Source organism: Pempheris klunzingeri, chromosome 16 (genome assembly GCF_042242105.1).
Source record: "Pempheris klunzingeri isolate RE-2024b chromosome 16, fPemKlu1.hap1, whole genome shotgun sequence".
Lineage (NCBI taxonomy): Eukaryota > Metazoa > Chordata > Actinopteri > Acropomatiformes > Pempheridae > Pempheris > Pempheris klunzingeri.
This window is the reverse complement of record NC_092027.1, coordinates 13,016,221-13,040,913: the sequence shown is the minus strand read 5'-3', so window position 1 is coordinate 13,040,913 and position 24,693 is coordinate 13,016,221. Positions and strand designations below refer to the sequence as shown.

The 24,693-nt window shown below is 43.3% G+C and overlaps 2 protein-coding genes across 4 annotated transcripts in view; both read right to left on the bottom strand.

The window, feature by feature from the left end:
• Window positions 1–62: 62 nt before the first annotated feature.
• Window positions 63–21,222, bottom strand: pum1 (pumilio RNA-binding family member 1). Of its 2 annotated transcripts, none has more exons than XM_070846019.1 (23): window positions 21,134–21,222; window positions 17,143–17,315; window positions 15,331–15,453; window positions 14,561–14,629; window positions 13,199–13,304; window positions 12,456–12,649; window positions 12,045–12,217; window positions 11,668–11,932; window positions 11,464–11,557; window positions 10,615–10,713; window positions 10,311–10,453; window positions 9,711–9,849; window positions 9,409–9,543; window positions 8,674–8,973; window positions 8,227–8,469; window positions 6,364–6,634; window positions 5,176–5,305; window positions 4,800–4,934; window positions 3,949–4,086; window positions 3,120–3,245; window positions 2,775–2,896; window positions 2,485–2,677; window positions 63–1,810 (listed from the first exon to the last, which is right to left on the bottom strand). In XM_070846019.1, the coding sequence occupies exons 2-23, from the start codon at window positions 17,302–17,304 to the stop codon at window positions 1,679–1,681; spliced, it is 3,492 nt and encodes a 1,163-aa protein (XP_070702120.1). In that variant the 5' UTR covers window positions 17,305–17,315; window positions 21,134–21,222; the 3' UTR covers window positions 63–1,678. The 2 variants fall into 2 exon arrangements, with proteins under 2 accessions (XP_070702120.1, XP_070702121.1); XM_070846020.1 differs by having other exon boundaries at window positions 13,199–13,301.
• Window positions 21,223–23,208: 1,986 nt separating this feature from the next.
• Window positions 23,209–24,693, bottom strand: part of nkain1 (sodium/potassium transporting ATPase interacting 1) — a 6,727-nt gene continuing 5,242 nt past the window's right edge. For both annotated transcript variants that reach the window (XM_070846281.1, XM_070846282.1), the window contains exon 8: window positions 23,209–24,565. In XM_070846281.1, coding sequence (XP_070702382.1) covers window positions 24,556–24,565 — 10 coding nt within the window. In that variant the 3' untranslated portion in view covers window positions 23,209–24,555. The remainder of the gene's footprint in view (window positions 24,566–24,693) is intronic.

Here is a 24,693-nt window from a genome sequence, read left to right as displayed (position 1 = left end):
ATAGTCTGTCGTGTCCTTTAACCATGTGTGAGTGCATGCACATAATGAAGCACATGAGACTGTTAAATTTTCAAAGTTTTTTTGTTCAGTTTGGTTTCAAAATAAAGATCACACAATTGTTTAGAGACAATCTACAACAGGAGTTACAAAAAATAGTTGCCCAGGCAATAAGCATACACAGGTTCTGTTAACTATACACATATGGTTACAGGTGTGCTCGTAGTAAATATACACAAGGCTGCTCCAAATGTACACCGCGCTGTGGCGGGCTGCCTCTCTCACCCAAAAGGACATGGACAGTATGATACAGCACTTACAGCACTAGAGAAATGCCAAAAAACACAAGAATCTCCTCTGTACAATCCGTGGGTTTACCCTCTGAAAACAGTCATGGGTAATAAAGGGGTTGGGGGGGGTTTAAATGAATAAAAGTTATTTCTCCCACCCAGCCAGCATACACATGACACATTTCATGGGGTAAAGCATTCCTATAAAAAGATCTTAAAAAAAGGTCCCAAAAAAAACAAAACAAAAAAATCTTTAACATAAACCAGAAGACACCACTAAGTCTAACAGAACGTGTCCAATTGGGAGTCAGTGGGAGATCGACGTCTTAAGTTAAGCAGTGACAAGATAAAACCAAGCGTGGCGAATCTTTGTACAAGTACTACGCTGTATAGAAAGGGCTTTTCAAAACAAAAATTTGATATTACAATTTACAATATACAACAACTCATATGTCACAACCAAGGAGGTGAGAATATACACTGAAATGCACAGGTTTTTTTTTCTAAGTTTTTTTTTTTTTTTTTTCAGAGTGAGCTTTTTTTTTTTCTTCTCATACCAAAAAGGGTGGTAAAGCACTTTTACATTACAAGGGTTTACAAATGTACAATTATACAGTCAGAAGTATGTGGTCACTACTAGGATACATTATAGATACAGATTCAACATCAAAAACCAGAAAAACTACAAAGTTTTATATATATATTTATATATATATGCAAAGGTCTACACCAAGTATACACGTTATATTTATAGAAGCAAGACCAGAAAACGAATCTCCCATGCTAAATGATCTGTCTGCTGGTTAGCTGATGGCGTGTGTCTGTGTGTGTGTTCGTCTATGATTCTGTGACGTCAGACAAATTAAATACTCGTTCCATCTCATAGTGGTAGATAGCTAGGATGGGAGGAAGGCGGGGGGGGGGGCGCTAGGATTGTGTGTGCAGCAGTAGCAAAAAAGAGAAATGATTTTCGAGTTTATCAGAAAAGTGGAAATTAGAGGAGAAAATGAAACAAAAAAAGGAGGGAGTGGAGGGATGAGTGGAACAGGTCTCACCTCTCTCCACTCCCTGCCCTCCTTCCCTGCCCTCCCCCAGTTCAGAAGGCCTGGGCTCGGGTGGGGGAGGGGCAACAAAATCTGACAAAAAACTAAGGCTGCCTGTAGCAACAGGCTCCTCCCGGGTTGTCATGGAAACTGGGGTACAAGGGGTACTCAACATCCTCAGTGAGTACGTTTGGAGGGGGATAGTGGGCTCGATGCCTTCTGAAGGGTCAGACAGGAACAGGAGGGTGGGGCCGGGAGACATGACAGCTCTGGGAGGGTGGGTCGGTGGGGGAGGGGTGGGTAAGGATGTCAGACATGATTTCAGGTTGGAGGGGAGGGGGGGTCGGTTTACATGATGCCATTAGGAGGGCCACAGAGAGGACCCAGGTCGACGCCGTTCTTCATGTAGTACTTCTCCAGCTTGGCCAGGATGTGTTTTCCATACGTGTACTTCCTCAGGGTGGAAATGTGGGGTCGGATCTGCGCACACACACACACACACACACACACACACACACACACACACACACACAGAAGTTAACACATGAAGTATGCACATCCAACACACCCTTTTTTGACGCTTCCTCTCCACAACAAAAACCTCCATTTCCTTTGTCAAAATCAAACACCAACAACCATTTATTTACAAATCAATGATCACTTGTGCTCATGTCAGCCTCTGTCAAGTTGCCTTGGGAACCACTGATACCAGTGACCTGATCGAGATTTATTGATGTGCAGTTAAATTAATGGTTGTACTGAAGGGTTGACAAAAATGTGTTTTTCTCCTTCAGGGATATTTAAGGCTGAAACAAGTAGTCAAAGCAAAATTAATCAAGACAAGTGATAATTGTCGTTGATAGCATTTATTTTCTACTTATAGGTTTTCAAATCTGTAAAATGTGCTTACCTTTGTGTATTATTGTAATTCACATACCTTGAGGTGTGTGAATTGTAAATATATGCTGTATAATAAAAATGCAAATACATCTGAATTGTAATATATATATATTTTTTTTTACAGAAAAACAGGAGGACTCTACAGCTTTCAAATGCATGTTCACAATCATGGAGTGGACTTGAGGTTTGGAGCCACCTCCGTTATCCCAGCATTTTGAGGGGACACATATGACGACCCTCTTCTTTACACCTACCTTGTGCATTACGATCTTGCGCTGTGTGGGCTCGGCCACATCGATCATTTTCTGCACCACGTAGTTGGCGTACTGGTCCTTCATCATGGTGTATAAGGCACTGTGGGGGCCCTCAGTCAGGCTGCACACCTCGTCTATCAGAACTGCCCGTTCTGCCCGAGACGCATGGGTCACACACTTCTCCACCACGTTACTAGAGAAAGGAAGCGTGAGGACTCAATTTAAAAGAAGGAAGAGACACAGCAACGTCTGGCTATAATAGTGGAGAAACTAAAGAAACTGGAATTTACCTTGCAAACTTGTGCTGGCTGAGTCCCAGTACATTGCCTCTGATCTCAGCCACTATCTTGCTCTTATCCTCAGCTCGGCCGTGCTCCAAAACGTGCTGGATGACATAGTTACCATACTGGTCCTAAATAAAACAACCCACACAGACACATTAACTAAAACGTGAGGACACCAGCTGGTGCTTCTGACGTCACATCAAACACACAGCCAGCATCAAAAATCTGGACTGAGAGAAGCTTCATTTAAGGCAACTTAATTATCCTGAAAATCCATAACTGGTGGAAGAAGACAGACAATAGAGAGTGCTAGTTTGTGTGTGTGTGTGTGTGTGTGTGTGTGTGTGTTACCTGCACTAGCTGCTCTGTGTGTTGATGGAGCTCCTCCAGTATAGGCAGCGTCTGTTCAGGAAGGCAGTGTTCGAGAATGCGCTGGATGACTCGGCAGCCATAGGGGTGTGTTGAGAGGGCGAAGACCTAAAAGACATAGATAATTACACATTTTTACTTATTCACTACATTCACCAAGACATCCTGGAGCTCAGCGAGTTGAACACGACACTAATTTACCTTTGTTCAAACGGTTTTCATTTAAAAAGGTGCAGACGAGTCCTTTGCATTACAGCACCATATGATCATAGGCATACTTTCACCCAACCCGCCCTTCCCTGCAGGGAAGGTGGAAGCAAATTCCCGACATGCGTTCAGCTACATAAACAAATCGGAGCCACTGAGTAGAAAACACGCAGTTACACAACATGCAAATGTGTGAGAGGCAAAACACATCAGCACATCAGTGAGATTTACTGTCAGAGCGTCCTGACTCACTCCTCAAAACTGAAACCTTTCATTTGTATCTAATAAAAGATGCATGCCTGAACACACCAAATCTGTCTTTTAACACTATGTTAATGTAACATTTAGCTGGTAGATAGAAGATGGCTGTTGCCACTGGGCTGAGGTTTCTGTTGCCATGGCAACGTACCCTGTCCCTGGAAAGGACCGAGTATGTGCGTCGGCTGTGACAATATGCTTGCTATCTCAAGGCAGTGACAGCATATGTGAGCACAAAAGTAAATGTGTGTGTGGATGTCAGCCAGGCACCGGCAGGCTCGAGTGATTAAATCTGGAAATAGTTTGTGTGTGTGCGCCAGTGCGTGCGCTCACAGAGGAGACCCACCTGTCCCTTGAAGGCGTCTATGATGAAGTGCAGAGCGTGAGGCTGGACACACTCGATACACTTCTGCACCACGTGGTTACCGTTCTGGTCCTTCACACACTTCAACACATGGCCGTCCAGCTCCCGCACCATCTCACTCTGCAGGGAGCAGGAGGACAGAGGAGGAGGGGGAGAATGTGGAGAGGGACATGTAATTGTTTGTGAGAAGTCAAATATTGCCTGAAAGCATTTTCCAACCCCTCCTTCATTTCTCACACTGGCTCACAGCCCAACAAATAACAGCGGGCTTTGAACAGTTGCCCTGGAGAAATCTATTGAGGTCCATTAAGGAGAGATGGATCACCAACACAAACACACTCACACCTTTTCCCAAAAATTACTGAATTTGAGCACAATTACTTCCTGTTGATATTCAGCGAGATTTATCTTAACACCTGCAGTCCAACATTTGCATATAAACTGTGGTATCGTTAGCCTCATTCATCGTTGATGACAGAGTGCCTGCAAGGAACCTGCTGCTACACGAAGCAGCTCCAACATGAAACCCATAATGTAGATGAAAAATGTCATTTCAGCGCGTTGAGTGCACCTCTTTATCGATGCAGCGTTCTGTTATATAAACAGAAATTAGTGATCCGTGGGCATTGCATTCTCATTCACAAGTGAATCATAAGATAATAGAGAGTAGATAATAGATATATGTTTTGAAATTAGGATGCTTCAAAAACAGCCCAAAAATCACAGCAGGCTTATGACGGGACATGTTCAGCTAAGGTCATGAAGGTGCAAGGGTACAGTCTGTTTCCACTGGCTATACTTTCATACAGTGCAATGAGAACTAATGTACTTACAATGACCTGCTGATCAGAGGGGATGAACTCCAGAGCTTTCTGAATGACCCTACAACCGTACATCTGCAGGGCCAGGGAGAGCACATGACCCCGGATCCGCTCTGCCAGAGCCAGCTTCTGGTCAAGGCTGCCAAACTGAAACACACACACACACACACAAATTAAGCCTGTAAATCCTCTAATCCATTTTATAATACATGACATAACAACAACAACAACAACAGGTACATTACACATTCACACAGGTCACAAAGCACATAAAAACCAGGTGCAGCTCTAGAGAATCACCAACAGAGATTTTCTCCTTAATTCAAACTTGGTGACTCAAATCAAGCTTCGTACACTTTGATGATAATGGCCGCCTTCTCACACACACCTCAAAGAACTTTTGGATGACGTAATTTCCAAAGACGTCAACCATGAGCTGGTAGGCCGCCTGCAATATCTCACTGAAGACAAGCTGGCGCTCTGCTGAACTGGCTCGCTCCAATTTCAGCTGGATAAACCTTTAAGAGAGAGAGGATAAGCATTGTATTAACCCCAGATATATTTTATATTAAAGTTCCACAGGTACTTTTTGTACTTTTGTTTTCTTATTCTTCATTTTCATTAGCTTTTGCAATGTATGAAAGCCTCATGAGAAAGTACACAGCCTGTTGTCCTAAAGCCCGCTTAGAATAAAGAAGGGATTTACAAAGTTTGGATGAACTTGAAGACAAAGACAAATAAACACTGCAGACAATGACAGAGCAATAAAGTGAAACAATTTTACAAAGAGAGATAAAGCTGCTCCTATATCGTTAACCTGAGGGATTGGGCAGACAAAAGGAGATGAAATTCAGAGCAGAGAAAAGACAAGGAGCTGGAACCAAGCAGCCTATGAGGTGAAGTCACGGATGCCAGGCAAAGAGGCGAGATGAAAAGAACAGCGATGCTGAGGAGACTGAAGGAAGAGTATGTCTGGAATTTGCAGACTGGGCGTCATTGCGTATTAATAGATCATTTCAGTGGAAACGCCTGCATCTGAAGCAGGGCTGGTTCAACCCAGACAGACCCAGAAACCAGGACCCCAGAGTGGCCTCAAGGGCTCTCTGCCCACCTAATTAGCACATCTCTGGGCTCTATCACAGAAAAAGGCAGAGATGGTAACATATCAATGACTATTTGTTCCATTACCAGCACTGGAGGATATACAGCTTAAAGAGGTAACATAACACAGAGCAAACAGCAAAAGGAAGCAATGTCTGAAATATTCCAACACAGAGCCTGAACCTGACCTATTACAGTATGGTAAACTGGGCACGCACGCACACACACACGTTCTGAGGGCTGCAAACATTACAAAATCCAGCCAGTTCACATTCTGTGTTGAACATAAGAAGAAACATGAACTTTGATCCAACACTCATCTTTTCAACCCCTGCCTTAAGGCCTGTGAGGTTTTGGGCTGTCCCAGTTGACAAACGTGGTGAAGCTTTCCTACATCTCACTGAGACACATCCACCAACATTGAATACAAAGATTTGGTGACCACGGATGAAAAGTGACATTAGCGTGTGTGTACCTGCTGCCGTGCTGGTCCTGGCTGAACTCCATAATGTGGCCAGCGATGTCTCTGAGCTGCAGGTTGGGGTAGCGGTTGTTCCTGAAGTCCTCCAGCAGGCGGCTCCGGCCTGACGGCATCACGTCCGACATGCCATAACGTAGCCGTGACGACGGGAACAGCTGGCTGCTGGGTGAAAAGAGGGAGGAGCCTGAGCTGGCGGCGCTGCGGTACTTGGCCTCCGCTCCTGGGGCTGCAGAGATGAAACGTCCACTGCCATTGGTCAGGCCTCCTGTGGGGTCAGAGCGGATCAGGAAGGGATTGTTAGAGATGGCACTGTTCAGATTCTGAGACTAAGAAAGGCCAAGAAAAGTCCCAAGATGAGAGGCAATCTCAAACGGATACAAGGCCTGAACCAAAAACAGTGAATATTCATTATAAACATTGTCAATTTTCTTCCCATATATACAGTATTTACACACAAATATCCAAAGAGGTGGGTTCATGTATATTTTGTAGTGTAGTCTTGTGGCCAGTTATTTTAAATCAGTTTTTATATTTTATTGGTGTGCCAATTTTTAAAACCAAGAGGAAAATGAATGTCTATCATTGCGCTGACTGTCAAATACTGCAAGGATTACTTGCATGGGTTAATAGGGATAATTTTCTTAAATTGATGACACTGCAGTACGAAAATTTTGAGACAGAGTGATGAAAAGTTACATTAGAGCTATGCAGCAGAGACATAGCACTGGATGGCAGCACTGCCTCAAATATTAAGCTGGCCTACACAAAAAAAAGATTTCCTGTGCAGTTCAATTTAATAGCGTGACAACACAAACTATTGTCTCAAAACAATAGGCATTGAACAGCTCTCTCATACAGTCCAGGAAACTGATGGATGTAACTGTATTGGATTGTGCTTTATAAGTCCAATGATGTAATGACATCAAGTCTAACATCCATATTTAAAAATGAAATGTGTTATAACATGACTATTCCCAACTAACTGCTGGAGGTTTCAGCTGAATATGTGTCTCAGGTTTTGTTGCTGGTGGAGAATTTAACATCTGATGATTTATACAAATATTCCAGTTTGTGTCTGAAGCTGGATATCTTCAAATACACTTTGTACTGTATCCTCCTTCCAAAATCTGTATAATGTGACACCTCCAAAGACTTGGAATTGCAGAAGCTGGGTAATCTATCATTCGCCTTGGCTCTGTCACTTTGTTTGATTGTTGTTTTATCACACTTGAGTGTTTGTAGAACACTTCAGTCTGCCAACTGTCAATCATGGGAAAACACACAGGAGGCAACAAAAGTCTCAGTCGTAATAAATAAACCCCTCAGAACATGGTGCCTTTTAAGGCTAATAGTTAATAGGTAATAGTTAGAGAAAATCCTCTCTCTCTCTCTCTCTCTCTCTCTCTCCCTCTCTCCCTCTCTCTCCCTCTCCTCCCCCCCCTCTCTCCCTCTCCTCCCCCCCAATAGATGCAGATATGCGACACCAGAGCGTCAACAAAAAATTCCAGTTTAAGCCTTGTACTCAAAGCCTATTCATATCAACTATTCATATCAATTCAGACAGGACCATGTGTTAAACCTCAAAATCAAAACTAAACCAAAACTGATGCTGCAGTGAAACTTTTCACTCACAGCTGTGTTCTACAAATGCTCAACAAGGATTTTGGATAATGGGACCAAACAACTAACAGGTGCAGTACCTTAAGCCAATTGATAGTCATAGCTGGTATATTCTGCTTCACATAATGCCGTCTTTGTGTTCAGCAAAAAAGCCTTTTAGTTTCCATAGTGACTCAGACGCTATTCAAGTTGCATTACCGTGAAACAAAACACAATCAATGCCGCTTGTACACTTACCGAGATTGAGGTTGGACGAGGAGCTGTGATTGGACAGGGAAGGTGGAGGTGTGAGGGAATGGGAGGGGCCCTGGTTGGGTAGGGGCATGCCCACGGGACCAGGGGAAGGACTGAAGCCCAAGGTGCCGTTATAAAAGCCTCCATGGCCAATCGGGGTGAGGCTGGAGGGCGTGCGCTTGTACAGCTCATTGTTGCCTGTCAGAGAGTCCCGCCTGGAACCACTGCCACCACTCGAGTTGGCCACTAGAGGGAGACAAAGATACAACTGAGACCATGGTATCTGGAATAACAGTGAAATGTTACTGTTCTTGTTTGTTTAACCACAACAGCTCCATTTTAGTGCACACCACTTCACTCATTTAATTCAAAACGATCAAACTTACGCCATAAAACTTCAGCTGACCACCCTAAAAGACAGTAGACTACATGGGAAAGTTGTATTTCTACCTGCAGTGCCAAAGCCTCCCAGTGTGGCCCCCAGTGTGGCACCGAGGGATGAGGAGGTGGGCTGGCTGAAGCCCAGAGAGGCAGAACCAGGTCCGGGCTGGGCAGAGCCTTGTGAGAAAAGAGAGGAGCTCTGGGAGGACGAGCTGAGGGAGGAGGATCCGTAGAAGGAGCTTCCTCCCAGAGCGCCACCGGGTCCACCCTGCTGCTGAGGCTGCTGGGATGTCATGGCACGAAACGGTCCGTTGGCCCCACCTCCCAGACCACCGTTGGCACCACCGGCGGAGGCTGCTGCTGCTGCAACTGGAGGAAAAAGAAGACTTAGTGATTTCAGAAGTTTTTCTAACAACTGTGAGTCAATCGTCATGTAAACAGGAAATGAATATAATTTGAACAAGTGGCACAAAGATTCTTAACAGGGGAGACTTTTAAAATCCCAAACAATTCTTTGCGTCACGTCTAATATTAATGTAAACCCAAATTCCTCTTGATACTTGTGGTCTACATTCCCATAAACAGCGCTAATTCGTGGGAAAGACTTGTAAAAATCCAAGCCCATACTTGGTATGGTCTCATAATCTCTTAATTGTATGTTCTGGATGAACGGGACCTTCAGAACATGTTTTTAAAGACCACAATGTGCAATCTGTTGTTTTGGGTGCATGACATCCTTCTTTGTCCTGTTGGCTGCAGTGAACACCACATTGGACTAAGGCTTTATGGGCATTGCTGTCTTACCGGCTTGTGCTGCGGAAGGAGATATGATGACAGAGGCAGGGGCCATGAGGCGGACAGGGCCACTCCTAGCTCCAGTGTTGACTACCAGGGCCCCTGTCTGATCATAGTAGGCTGCGGGGGCCAGGACCGGATAGCCTAAGAAGGAAACATCAACAAAGGAGCAGTCAGTGGGTTCGAAGACAACCTCTTTTGAGGATTTATAATGAAGATTTTTGGAAATTATGCTGTAATAGCAAATCAAATTAGGTTTGTTCAAAGTTTTGCCAAAGCAATAAAACCAGTTTGCAGAGTGTCATACTCACCAGGGACTCCTGCTGCTAACCCCTGCCCAAAGGCCAGGGCTGAGTTGACTGCTGCTGCTGCAACCAGCTGGTCATTCTGCTGACCCTGTTGACCTTGGCTGGGGGTCAAAGGTCGCTGGTTGGCCCCAGCACGCATCACCTTCATGAAATAAGAGGTATTTGAATTGCCATTATCAATATGCACATTCATACAAGAAAATTGCTACAAAGTCTTCCACAATCTGTTTCAAAGTACACCGTAAATACAAGTTTGTGTCATTTTCATATTCTCTTATCTTAATGTCTAAAACAATGAGCCTACACACAGAGAAACAATAGGTGGCATGTTATAAATAGCCACGATAAGAGCACATTCCCTGAATTAGCATAAAGCACATACGAGGAAAGCAGAAGTAAATAATGAACCGCAGCTAAATGAAACATTTCCTGCTGATTGCTTTATAATCAACACAGGCTATAAAGAGTCTTCTGCTTTTAGATCCAAGTACAGGAGCAATGAGACTGGACACACATCAGCTGGCACATAAGGAGAGCTCTGACACAACCGTCTTGAGCCAGTAGCAATCAGCATGCCAGTTTTTTGGCGAGCAGCTGACTAACCTGCTGTTGGTTCTGCTGGCCCTGGCTCGCCGCCTGCTGATTGGCCGAGCTGTTGGCTGCAGCCGCCTGCTGCTGGAAAAGGTTGGCAGGATAGACCCCCCAGGGGGTCACTCCGTAGTACTGGGGAGGCATCACTGCCGGACCTTGATGCAAATAAATAAACAAATCACAGGTGAGATAGGACAACTGTGTTTATGAATCGCCATACATTGGAAAATTAATAAGAACATTTCCAAATCCTTCCAAAAGGCGTTCAACAGCATCTGAACGTAGCTCAGGGTCCAAACCAAGACATATGTCTCACCGAGTGTAGCTGCTGCTGCTAGTCCGGCTGCGTAAGGGTCTGTCCCTGGTGGAGCAGCACTGATGATGTAAGGATTGGGCACAAATGCTGGGGCCAGACCTGAGAACACATGGAGGGAAAAGGTGAACCAGGGCCAAAAGGTTTTACATAATAAATGGAATACATTCATAGCAACTCCTGGAAAGACACTAATGCTCATGTTAGACCAACACATAATAAAGACTCTAGAAGCTAATCAGTAAATGAAGCTCTCCAGATTTTAGTACAAGACCACAATGAAGACTCCTGTTAAGCATTGTCTGCCTTTGGCCAAACCTGAGAAATATTAACCCAACATTAATTAGTTACCATGAAACTGCAACAACATGTGGTGAGTTCTGTCACAAATTGCAGCACCCACTGTGTCACTGGTACTGGTTAACAAACACAATTACTACAATATGAAATGAACATGGGACAGTTAAAGTCCTAATTTTGGTTTGATATTTCAGGTGAAGTTACCTTTGTTACTTCCACAAGAACTTCCAAATAAGTGGTTCAGATAACATGTAGTCCTGTGTAAAATCATGTAAATTAATCAAAAAACACTTGTAAAGCTGTGTATAGTGATGTATGGTGTTACTGTATGTAGTGGTAGCATCACTCCTAGTGAGTAAAATTTTAGAAATCAACAGGAATGATGGGAGAAGCTGCAAAGGTAAAATCAACAGTGTTGAAAAACTTTCAACACGGAGACAGTGAGAAAATGTGTCCAATGAAATGTAAAAGACCAAATCAGATGTTGGCATTCAGTTCTCCTGCTCATGTCCATGCATGCATACACACATTCACACACACTCAATCACTCACCAATGTGTGGCTGCTGCGCTGCTGCCAGGGCGTACTGCTGTTGTTGGGCAGCTGTTAACTGCTGCACTGCTAGGGCGTTGTTTCTCTGAAACAGCTGCAAACAGCACGACAGGTGAATCACATTTTTTTAAATGGCGCTTGAGTCTCAGAGAGCTGATGACAAATATTTACACCCACTGGTTACTCTCTGCCTGATGCCCTTACCTGCTGCTGGTTGGTGTAATCAAATAAGCCCACAGTGGGTGCAGAGTCCATCTGCATCTGAGAGTTGTAGTCAAACTGGAGCGGCTCCATCACTGACTCCATGGGGTCCATGGTGACACCACCTTGTTCCACGCCAGAGAAGTCCTCAGGAGGTTTAGGGCCTCCACCACCTCCCAGGGGTGTCAGGCCCTCAGGCCCTACACCTCCGGGACCTCCGAGCAGATCACCCTCTGGGCCAGGGGGCGGCATGTTGCCTGGGTTACGACTGCAGGGGTGAGAAAGGAGGAAGAGTTCAATTTACAACTAAAGGCTGCTTTTAAAGCAAGAAGTATTTCAAGTTTTAAGTTTGTGTGTGAAACCGTTAAACTGAGACTTACCCAAAATCTTTGACGTCAACGTCGAGGCCGTTCTGCACAGGAAGCCCATTGGGGTTGATGACGTCGCAGATGACATCAGTTTCACCTTCTGTCAATTCTTTCAGTTTCTCTCCTTCAAATGTTGCCTTTGGCTTCTCCCTTTTGTCCTCCTCCACTTCTCCATCCCTCTGCCCCTGTGTGAGAGTGACAAAAAATATCACTGATACAGTGAAAAAACAGAAATACAGAGGTACTGATAACATCACACTGATAGATGGAAAGCAGGCAAAAGTTTTGGGAAGAACAGACTGACATGGACATGGTGAAATAACATGTCTCCCTTGACGATCAAAAATAGAGTAATAGTAACGTAGAAGAGATTCAAGTTATCAAAAAGGAAAAGTGAACACGAGTAATGAAGATAACACTTACATAGGGCCCTTTCCGGAGGCAGGAATCGAGTTTGTCAGCCGGCGAGGAGGAGAGGACGTACTCCACCATGCTAACGCCCAGCCCGCCACTCTCAGAGCGCGGTGACATCACTGAGCCCACCCCAACTTCGCCGCCGCCATGGAAACCCTGCCCTGGCCGACGGGACACCATGATTGGCTGAGACACTGAGTGATCTGAAGTGAGAGGAACGGGGACTATTAAACAACAGAAATGCACGGAGGAACGTAACATTCGCTCCGCAGACTGTTCAGGTATGAAAGTGGTACCTTCCAACACATGAGCACCATTAACAGGAGAATACTGGAGTGATGTGAAGCCTGGCTGTTCTTTGACTCATTTTACTGGACGTGTTTTATTTGACTTAATTTGTATTGGTGTATTGTTATAATCCCACTTATGCATTATAAACTCTCTGGGGTTTGAATTCCTTCTGTTTCAGCTCTAAATTGTTTGTATATTGTCTCTCCCCATCCTTAACTGGGGATGTCAGAAATGCTCCGGTTAAGGTTTCTGAAAGAACATAAGGGCGATTTCACTCTGACATCAGGTTTTCATTCTGACAGGAAATCTAAATATGTTTTCAAAGACCAGATAGTAATTGTTGATTGTTTGTTCTGGTGGTTTGTGGATGTGTTGGAGAAAATAAACTGCCATATTTCACAAACTTTAACAGCCTACCATCTGCCACCTTGCCACATGCATGACCGAATTTGTATATATACCTGAAGCACCCCATGCACTGTCCCTCCACTGGTCCAGAAAGATCCCTTTGGGTCCATCCTTCCCAGAGTCATCCGTCTCCCAGAACTTCTTACCAGTTAGCAGCTGCTACAAAGACACAAGATGACAGAGCAGAGAGACAGTGGGAAAGGGGGGGCGGGAAGAGAGACCAGGTTTAAGTGGCTACACAGATAGAACTGCATATATGAGTTAAGTTTAGTTTGTATAAATGGTCATCGGAGCAGACAGGTGCTCAAATATTACAGGATAACCTTCAGCATGCCTTTTGCTTTCATTTTGGTGTTAAGCTGTCAGTGCTACATTGCAATCTGTTGGAAGTACTTTGACCCCTGACTGCACCCCAGACAAACAAGTACAGGCCATTCTGACTGGATGAGTGAAGCAAAAACACAATTACGCAAAACGACAATTGAAGTCAGCAGCTAAGAGCAACAATTAAGCAATAAGGGTTCATCATTTTCATTTAAAAATATCAATCATTTTGAAAAGCGTCGACTAGTTCAAAATGTCTGGACTTACTTATAGATTCAGGCATCTTATCAGAAGCCAATTTGTGTTTGCATCTCACTCCATTTTCTATTACAGTTACTGTATTACCATTTCTTGCTATAAAAAGACCATGTTTCTGTAAACTACTGTGGTCAGTATTTTCTAGAAACAAGAAACAACAATTCTTGATTGCACTGGCACTTCAAATCTGTTTAAACTGACATGTAATGTTATTTTTGTAATGCATTAATACATCTCAGTACTCCAGTACAGTATTACAGGGAATAGCATGCAGCAATATTCAATGTGAGATACAATCATTCATACATCTATTTTCAACAAGCCAAAACTAATTGTAGAGCACTACTCCAACATTAACAATATTACTGACTGTACACTGTTTAATTAATACCAACAACCAGACCTCATCTTTCAGAGCTTTTCATTTGGCAAAAACAATGCCAACACAAGTCCACAATACTTCTGACTCAAAGGCCTTCTGCTGAGCAACTCATCCATCTCTTTTTCTTTGGATTTCCTGCTATTTATTTATTCAGCCAGGTGCCCAAGTTACAAAACACAGGGCAGCCATTTTAATGTCAAGTGTTGACATGAAGCATCTGACCTCCTCAAATCCAGGGAGTTTAATCCAAAGATTAAATCTCATGCAGTCAGTGACCACAGCCCAAATACTTCTTTATCAGCTGAATCAGTCGAGCTACTCGGTCACATCAGTCCTCTCCTTGTATGTGGTAAGTGACACACAAAAGGGTGCTCGACACACAACAGCTTCTGTCCAAATGAACTTTTTTTTCTACATTTTGCCTGGGCTGAAGGCACTCCTGATGTCTCACCTCTCCCATAGCACGTCCCTCCAGAGCTAGAGCCTGAAAGTCGTGGTTCAGCTCATCCATGGACCGCACCTGCAGACAGAGAGCCCAGTGACACATGAGATGAATGACACTTTATGCTCAACCACTGTATAAACATAAACTCAACTTTGATTACCTATGTTAATTAGTAATTAGCTTCATAAATGATTTGCCTCAAGCAGTACAGTAGGCAGCTGTTCAAATTGGCATACTTTGTGTCTGTTTTTAAACTTTATATTGCCAGTAATGCTCATGTTTTGAAAACAAAAACAAACTATGAGAAACGTTTGCCCCTCCCACCACGTTAGCAACAACAGTATTTAGCCGATAGATAGACAGACAGATATAAACATAATGAAGTTCTCTAAGGCACGACTTTATGGTTACATAGGAGTGAATTCTAACAAGAAAGGTTTCTGTAACTTTGTACGAACAAACAAAAGTATGTGACATAACACAGCATGAAATAAGACACTGAACAGTACATATATTTGGCATGTATTGGCTGCTGTTTGCTTTTAACATTTCACTTGTCATATGTGTGTGTGATATGTGTTGTATTTTATTGTTGGAGCCTTGTCAAAGGAGAATTTCTGTCACCGTCTGGGGCAGACAATAAAGTCTATCTATCTATCTATCTATCTATCTATCTATCTATCTATCTATCTATCTATCCATCCAACAACTTCAGTGCTGCAACAGTATGTTACCTTGTACTTGTGCAACACTACAAAACACACACACACACCAACCTGGCTGTCATGGATGTTGTCTCCAGTGGGCCAGCGATGTTTGCCGGGCTGTTCACCATGCTGCCGCTGGAAGAAATAGTCTACCATGGCATCATCCTGGGAACGTCCAGCACCCGCCACACCCTTAGAGACACACACAGACGTGCATATTATCCTAGAATTACCGGCAACAGGAACAAGCAGAGTGTGTCTGAGCAACAACTTGAGACATGCACATATAGTCTCAAGAAATGTTTTACAAAAAGTAAAAGTATGCCTACACTCAAACACATGGGAAAGATATGAATCAACATCAGTATACCACATTAGTTTTGCCAAATACATGTACGATACAGAGCACGAATATCAGGGCTTAACAATCAAATCAACCGTTTTAAAGTTTTCTGTAACACTACACTGCTGTACTAGGTAATTTACATCCTTATTAAAAGTAATATATCTGCTGGACATTACCAAGATAAAGATATAAATATAAATCCCAGGTGGAAATAATCATCTTTTTCAAGCCTATGGCCACATAGGCTTGAAAAAGATGCAACTTCATTATCAAAGCTGCACCATAGCTGGACATATTTGGAGCCACATCCTCTCTTCTGAAAACTCAAATAGAAGGGCAGCATTTCTTTTCACAGGCAAAGCTTACATTTAATTCCTCTCTTACTCATTTTGAGGGGAGACGCAAAATTCCCCAAAAGAAACTGTCCTCAAAGAATCAGTCGGCATGTACTGGAAACAGCTGGGCTTGGTCATTTGCTGTACACGCAAAGCATGCAGTGGAAGTTGCCAATTCAATCACACTAAATTGTTACTTATCAGATGGACTGGGCTGCTTTTTCCAGGATTAGTCATTAAAAATGCTAACATTGTTAATTAAAAGTAGTGACATTTCAGAAACATGTCATCTTGGGACCTTACAGCACACCGAAGCTGAGATATCAAATAGTTCACCCTTCCTGCAGAGCACATTATAACATTGCTAGCCTGCTTGCCTACCAGCCACTGTGAAAGGCTAACAGCTGTCCGACAGAACGTCACCACTGACCACGAGAATAGAGACAAAGCAATGACTATTATGATGCTGTAACCTAAGCAGAGCTGCGAGTAAAAACTCCTTATTAATTCACCCACAGCTCTTTTGTTCCAATTAGTTAATAACAGTCATGAATGACAAAAACCTACTGTGTTGATTTTGGGTAACATTACATATGTTTTTTTTTTTTTTTTTCAAACTCACTATCCGATTTATTACTTTGTCCAGTGTTATAGTTTATTTGAAACCCATAATGCTATCAAGCAGAGTATTTAAATGATACAACTGGCTCTTCCAGCTCTACCTGATGATTAGCATTAGCTATATGAGCTAGGATAACCTTACCAGCATGGTGGTGCAACCTGCCAAAGTTGTCGGCAGTTATTTTCTATTGTTGTGACACGCAGAAAATGTCAAGTATAGTTGCTTAATGAACATTTACCACTTCACAGATCTGTAATAATGCCAACATTTAGTTGTTTTGTATTGCAGTGATTCATTTTCTTTCACTAGGCTACCATGATAATGAGCTTAGTTTCAGCATGCTCACACCGAGGTGGGCTGCTGAGGTTTAACATTTTGTGATGCAAACTAATAAGTGGATTGTGAGATGGCTTGCAAGACAGGGAGGATAACCATTAAGTGCCATTCATAATAAGAGAAATTTGCTTAGTGCTAAAGGTCCAACAGCCACGTGTCAACGGGGAGATGTTCCTCACTGACAGATGTGCATCCATGAATGAATGAATACATTTCCTTATGTGAAGGTCTCAAGGCTTTACCTGCTGGCTGGGGGGGGTGGCCTGAGGGGTCTGCCCAGTTGGAGGGGCATGTCCGCCGCTGCTCAGCACCACAGGCATGCTGGGAGTTGTAGTTCTATGGTGGGGGCTGAATGAATCCTGCCAGAGCACTGCTTTCCTCTTCAACACACACACACTGCTCATTCCACCACAGCCTGTTCAGAGAGAAATACATCTGTCACTGAGTCAACACAGTAAATAAAATGTCTGATGAGCTCTGACCAGTTCAACATTTAATTTACTCATTCAGGATAGTAACCCTATGTTCAGTTTATTAGGTACAGCTAGCCAAAACTAATGCAGTCCAATACAACTCCCCTACAATAAATCAAAGCTATTCTCATATTGGACTAATAAGCCATATGGACTAATAATATTTTTACTGAAACTGTTCCTGCTCTAAATAAGCAGCAACAGTTTGAAGGCTGTGGTTTAAAAAGAACATCTACTCCATGTATATAACCAAGAACAGAAACACCCTTTCACATAATGCAGCACAATTCAACAGCACCACAAAGTACTGCCTAAAAAAACATTATCATAAAGTCGAATCAACACCTCTCCACTTGAAGTTTACACTGGAACCCTGCAAGGCTGTTGTGGTGACTGCATGAGTTTTGTATAAGTGTAGGTGTACCTAATAAAGTGGCAGCTGGGCCTACTTTTAATCATGCAAATTCTGTTGTAACAACATAAATCCAGGCAGAGCGATGCAGCAAACAAGACTGATCAGACAAATAAGTAATCTACTAGCTAATGTTCTCAGCAATTAAACCATGACAAAGACAAACTATGGTCCATGTTGTGCAACCCCTCCTCATTAAGAAAAAAATGGTGACAGCAGACAAAATATGGCGTAAAACAAATGCAGTCCTCTAATCATTTTCCTATTCCAAATGCTTACGATCGAAGTCCAGACTCTGTGCTGCTGTTCTATAAATCCCTCAACACAGCAGTCCAACAGGACTGAAAAAATTAAGCACTACGTCATCTCACGTTAATATCTCTGTCACTTTAGAATAGAAATGGGCCTCCCACATTTGACACCTTCGGGCCACAGCAGAGATGCCAAAAATCTCTCAAGTATTGCACCTTGAACTGGTTTTCACATCAACTTATACTGCAGTTACCAGTTCATTTGGTTAACCAAATTTGGTTAACCAAATGAACCACCTAAAACCAAGTTTTTTAACAGCTGCATCTTTATGAAGATGAACAATACTTTAATAATTTGTCCATCTAATTTATATCAGTGAAAGTAGACTAAGTGTTAGAAACACCTTTCTGTGCAATGAATAAATATAATTCAGCGGCACCAAAAACTGCAGCCTCAAAAATAGCCATAAAAGTCGGATCAACACCTCTCTAAAACCGTTTCATCTAGGTAGGATTTGTTGCAGCGATGTTGTCTTAGAGTGCAGTAGTTTTAGGCAGGTGTACCTGATGATGGATGTTGCCTCTCAGCCAGTTGTATCCAAAACTACCCCAGAAGAGTACAAATATGTTGACCTCAGCAGTTCACTATACTAATGGCCCCCCTTTTGGTTGAAATTTAGTTAATAAAATTAACTGATGTAATGTCTATTCCAATATAAAACTCTGTTCTTCCACAGCACTAATGAAACAAATCAGCAAAAATATCAAATTGAACCCAATTAGTTTAATCTTTCTGGAAAAGTACATTATGCAGTTTGTAGGTTGCAGCCACATAAAGGACAGCACTAATAATTAATCAGATAGTAGGTCTAACATTATGGAGCAAAAGTAGCAACCTGCCGTTAAACGTACTTAATTAGTGATAATCCGAACAAGAGAGCTGGGATCAGCAGTTACAAATATAAACCAGAAAAATCACTTTACAAGCCAGCTCAGGAAGCAGGTGATTTAACTGTCAACTATAACCTTTACTGTACTGCTGTGTGTGGCTGGGACCAAACATACCAGCTCCAGCTCCTATAAAATGGATCACTGAGATAAAAGTTCACCACAAGCACCCACAGGTACTATTTAGGTCTGACCTGCATTATCGGCCATACTTTTGTTACCCTCCTCTGGTTCGAGGTGTCGTATACATGGAAATTTAGTTGCTGTGAAAACCTGCACAAGCAAGGCTTTAGGAAGGTCCCTGCTGCTGGTCATAGTAGAAGTTCACACTGTTACAGCTGATATGTCACACCACCATACATACTCATTTGCCACTTAATACTCTAAAAGAAGTGCAGTGTAAAACACCAGCCCTGCAATAAACCCTTTCTCCGAGAAGATTGTGATGTTCAGTTTAGTAGAAACTATTTTAGAGGTGTTGATTCAACTTAAAGGTCCTTTTGGAGGCTGCAGTCTGTCTGAAGTTGTTACATTATACTGAGGGGTATTTTGTCCAACCCATGTATATCAATCAGAGTTGGCTAAATATTAGGAATACATGTGAGTGCAGTACAACACAGTTCAATAGCACAACCAACCACATGCTTGCATTACTTGAGGTATGTGTGCCTAATAAATGGACAACTTTGCATTACGTAAATGGGGACATGTTAAATTACATTAGTACGTTTGCATAAGAGAGGTTGCTGTTTTTATGATGCCAAGAAACAGAGAAAGACTGGTGGTCCTTCTTTTAAAAAGGTCAGAGGGGCCCTGTCATTTAACCCAGGTTTAAGGGTTGGCGGGCAGATTGTCATTATGTGTGCAATGATAAACCCCAGAAATATGCAATCTGTTCGGCAGTCGCGGTCAGCATTGGGCACAACAACCTCAGTGGCTTTCAGTGGTCAGAGGGGTATAATTTGTATTTTACAACCTCTTCTTATCCAACAAGCTCTAATCTCTGTTAAAATGACCCGTTTCACATTAGCTTCCCTAAAGGCCATGAGGAAATTACAAGTAATTCTTTATACTCTAAGCCATATGCAGTGATTAACTTTGCCAGAGTCTGTCTGACCCTATGAGTGTTCAAACGCATCCAGTCTGCTGAAACCACTGTGCAGCACACAACCTCCATAAAAGACAAAAACCACGAGCTGACTGGCTGAATAGTCCCAAAAGATAAAAACAAACCAGCCTGCCAAGTGATCATTCACGTATGTGCTCATGTGTTTGTTTTTCTGCTCCACACTTCATTCACTGACAAGGAATTGTCAGCTCTTTATTCCTGTGCCACAGCTCGATATCAGGTTGAGAAAACACCCGGAAATCCACAACACTGTGGCCATTCCCCACAGCGAAGCGCACACGGCTTGTTATGCTACGAGTGTAACTCAGCACACGGAAACAGGCACTGTGTTCCGTAATCTAACTGGGTTAATCATTATTCAATACTGGGGATCAATCCACCGCATACCGGGCACAGACAGGGGTGTGACAATACGAGCAGGCAACCTGCAGCTAGCATGAGATAACGTTAGGTGTCTCAACACAAACATTTCTCCCCCTACAGACATGACACATCAAAACCAAAGGGAATATGTTGAAGCTTCCTGAAAAGATGGTGCTCACAGTTACCGGGACTTTCATTTACATGCATCCGTGTCCACTCACACCAGCCTCGGATCTGTTATGGAGGGTTCACTGCCCGTGTCTACCAACAATAACACGGCCTCCCGACAGCAGCTCAGCCCGGGCGGACCAGTGGCCAAACACGGGGGTCCACACAGTGTTTTAACGGCGGCAGCAGCTCCATAAAGTCTTTATCTTGTTATTAATAAGCACCCGGAGGTCTCTACCGGTCTGCCGACCTTGCAGCCCCACAGGTCCCCGTGACGCGGATGCTAACAAAGGCCCGAGAGCTGTCTGGAGCGGAAGACCGACACAACGGGAGGAAGGAGGCAAGCAGCAGAAAGGGAGGCAGCCGCTTCAGCCTCACGAAATACTCCTCTTAACCCCCTCCCGGAGCCGCCATTGCAACAATACCCGCACCGAAGCGTGAACAAACAACGCCCCGCGCTGTCGCCACCGGTCAGGAGGCGATACTCACCGGCGGAGAGGGTGGATGGTCGTGGATTTCGGCCCCAGTTTCTCTCTGACACCCCAGGCTTTCACTCCGACAACATGGCGGCTCGGCGGAGGAGCAGGCAAGAGCGCTGCATGACGGGAAGGGATGAGAGAGAGCGTGCGGTTCATTGCGCCAACCGGGAGGGGAGGGAGGGTCGCACCGGACCGGTCCCTTTGTTATGAGTGTGTACTTTATTTGTATTGTGCGGCGGAATTATAACCGATTTTGTCTACAGTTCATCATGTGATTACTTCATGGAGTAAAAAAATAGCATCTTTTTTTAAAAAACAGACACTTGGTGTGACAGTTGCAGAGGACTCCTCTAGAATAAACTACAAAAATATTACCACAGCAACAAATATCACAAGACGATTAAATGCGTGTTTTATCATTACAGGTACCTACAGTTGAAAACTCTGTTAAATATAATGTAGAAATCTTCTTTCATATGAGGATATTACGTGTTTGTGTCGGGGGGTGGACTGTACACAATGTACCTGGGTCTCTACGGTAACGGGGTGCTTGGCAGCCATGGCAACGTGCTGCGCCACACGGTCAGCCGAGTGTGTGGCCGCCCATCGCTCCGGTACACCCCCGGTATGTAAGTGGACGGTGTGAGAGGGGGATGAGAGCGGCCCACAGAGCCAAAATACCCTCTGGACTGTTTGGGAATGATCCGGAGGAGACCCAGAGGCTGCAGACCGGTGTGAAGACGACCCCAGACCGGTGTGTGCATGACGTAATGCACCTATCATGGCAGCCCTGTAAGAAAACCCCTGGTAATCATATGGAGATATGTAGGAGAGGCTGCTAATCATACTGGATTAAATAGCCTGAGGTGTATATCACGAAAGCATGCATTTAGAGTCATAGGCTATATTCATTTTCTGAAAGTTGAGACAAGATATGTCTTTTTTACACCTCATGCACAACTGTGATGTTTAGATAATAGGTCACAAACCTGCACAATCCCACCTCCACATGCACCATTTAATCTTTTTTATGTTGTTTTTGGTCAGTTATTTTTGCATTATGTTATCTTTATTGTGATAAACGAAACTTTAATTATTACCAAGTCAAACCTTTAGTAGATTATTAATACACTATAACATTTTTTAGATAGGTAGTTTTTCTATAATTATAAATGATAAGTCACAGTGCCTTTTTTTATATAGTGAAGGGTTTAGATTTTGGCAGTTAAATCTTATCTGCAGAATATTTGTAAAATTAATATTAAAAAATAATAAAAATTAATATTAAAAAATGTGCATAAATAAAACCTCACTCTTAGGCACTGCAGGCCTAAAAGAACTCCCTTTATGAATATCAAAGTTCTATTTTTGTTATGTTGGGCCGTCTTCCTATAAAATGAGTCACATTATTTTAGCAAATTTAATCCTCATTGTACAATATCAGATCACCAGAGTGCATTATTCATATAATCTTCCAAAATAATTTGGCAAACACATAATTCTGTGCTCCATAATCCTGATATGAAAATAATGTAATCAACGATAGGAATGAAAGCACTCATTTTGTTAAACATGTAGTCACTCTAATGTGGGTCTATAAATGACAACAGAAGTCATATTTAATGTAGAAAGTGTTTTTTTTATTTTTTTATTTCAAACTTCACCTTACACCCATTAAGGTCTTTACCTCATACCTGTCTCTCTCCCACCTCTTCCTGTCTCCAGCTACACCTACAAAAACTACTCAGAGCATGGTCTCTGTGCACGTTCATGACATATTTTCCTCTTAGCTCTCCTTTATCGCCATGCTCCTGTGGAGATCAGTGAGTGAGCTGCAGAGATGAATGAAGTTAGTGAGAAAGACAATGAGAGACAGTCAGCTGCAGATGGGTTAGAAGAGGGCAGCATGAGGAGATCCAAAAAGAGAGAGCAAGAGAAACAGGTATGGAGAAAAACTTGATGTATTCCCCTCTCCCCAAGCCCTACCCACCCCCTAATGCAACCCCCCTTTTCTAAATGAAACCAACAAAACAATCATTGGCTGGTTATTTACATGCACAGTATCCCCACTGCCCCCCTCCCCCCATAGACACACTAATGCCTGATCCCAAAGCCATCTGCATCCCCAGTCACCAGCATTACATGTACAGTAGGCTGAAGTTATTTTCCTGAAAGCAACATATCCTGGCAATGGACATTTGACTGGATTTTTGTAGTAACCCAGAACTTTAAAGGATGGGTCTGGAGATAATCTATATTTTCCTTATTGTCAAAGAAATTGCATGAAAACACCAAAGCCAACTATGAGTTAATCCTCTCAACAAGCCTGATATCCTCACATTGTTGCACTGACTGATATGTTCCCCCACTATGATGAACATGGGCACTGTAGTTTATCTGGAGATGATCCCACATACACCATCCTGCTGTAAATACTCAGTAGTGCCACATGTGCGCCGCTGAAAATAGTTCTCAACAAATGCACTATTTACTCCGGTTTGAGTGACATTTGCTAAAATCTACAGTATTCTGCTGTTTAGCATATTTTTATAAAATGAAAAGTACATCTTCATGACTCACTACGTCCCCGGGAATGAATACAAGCTGGGAGAGTATTGACATAAGGATGAGCGCATTGTTGGCTTTGGTCAAAGAAAGAATGTACAAAATATTGCAGGCCTGATCCTTTAAGCAGTTCATTCTTTCCGCTCCACCATCTCTGCTTTAGTACCTCAGCAGGCCAAGGCTGTAATGTAAGAAGCTTGAATGTCAACAGTGGTTTTAAGGGCATGAGAGCAGGAAGGAAAGATGGCTTTGGGAATGGGATTCGTAAGACTGCTCTAGTTCGACATCACCACATTCTAATACGACAACAGGTACGAGCTGTGCCTCTTTTTATTATGTGACCCCACCCACATCCACGTCCCCACCCCCACACACATACGCACACACACTCACGTGCACCCAAAAATAAAAAAAGAAAAAGAAAAATCACAGGGACACCGAGTGGTAAGAGTCCAGGGTGCGACCACAAAGCACCAGCTAGTCCTGTGCACTTACACACACACACTTTACACACACTTGTGGGAGTGTTGAGAGCTGGCAGTTTGGTGAAGTGTGTCTTCGGTGATTAGACAGAGGTGTCCCCAGCTCTTGTTCTCTGTATCTCTCCCCCTGCTTCTCCTTCATCTTATCACACCACCTGGCATGCTGGTTCTTCCCTGAGCTCTGTACATTCGATTCAGGGCCGTATTTCTCTTTCTCAGACACAAGCACACATGCACACACGCACAGACGCCTCTCCCTCCGGGTGGGGTAAGTCCATTACTCGGGTAAACTGTGACACACAGACTGAGTGTAATCAAGGCAACCGCCGCTCTCCATCCACAGTGACACCGTCAGGGTTCGGCCTGAAGGGGGCGCAACCAGCAGTTAACCAGCCCTGTAATGAAGAGGGGAGATCAGGGGAATTCACATTGTCAGATGTCAATGCCACAGTACTTTGATATAACTGCATGAAAGGGGCACTCCACTGATTTCATACACGAGTCTTTGTTAACTCGTCATGTG

Bases quoted from the DNA above. Each gene is read 5' to 3' on its own strand.
- pum1 (XM_070846019.1), bottom strand. From the start codon at position 17,304: ATGAGCAGTGTGTGTGTGTTGAAGAGGAAAGCAGTGCTCTGGCAGGAT. The intron at 10,714-11,463 runs GTGAGTGATTGA...ATGTGTTCTCAG, and splicing joins AGCGCAGCAGCCACACATTG to GTCTGGCCCCAGCATTTGTG. The intron at 4,087-4,799 runs GTAAGTACATTA...TGCTCCCTGCAG, and splicing joins CCTCTGATCAGCAGGTCATT to AGTGAGATGGTGCGGGAGCT.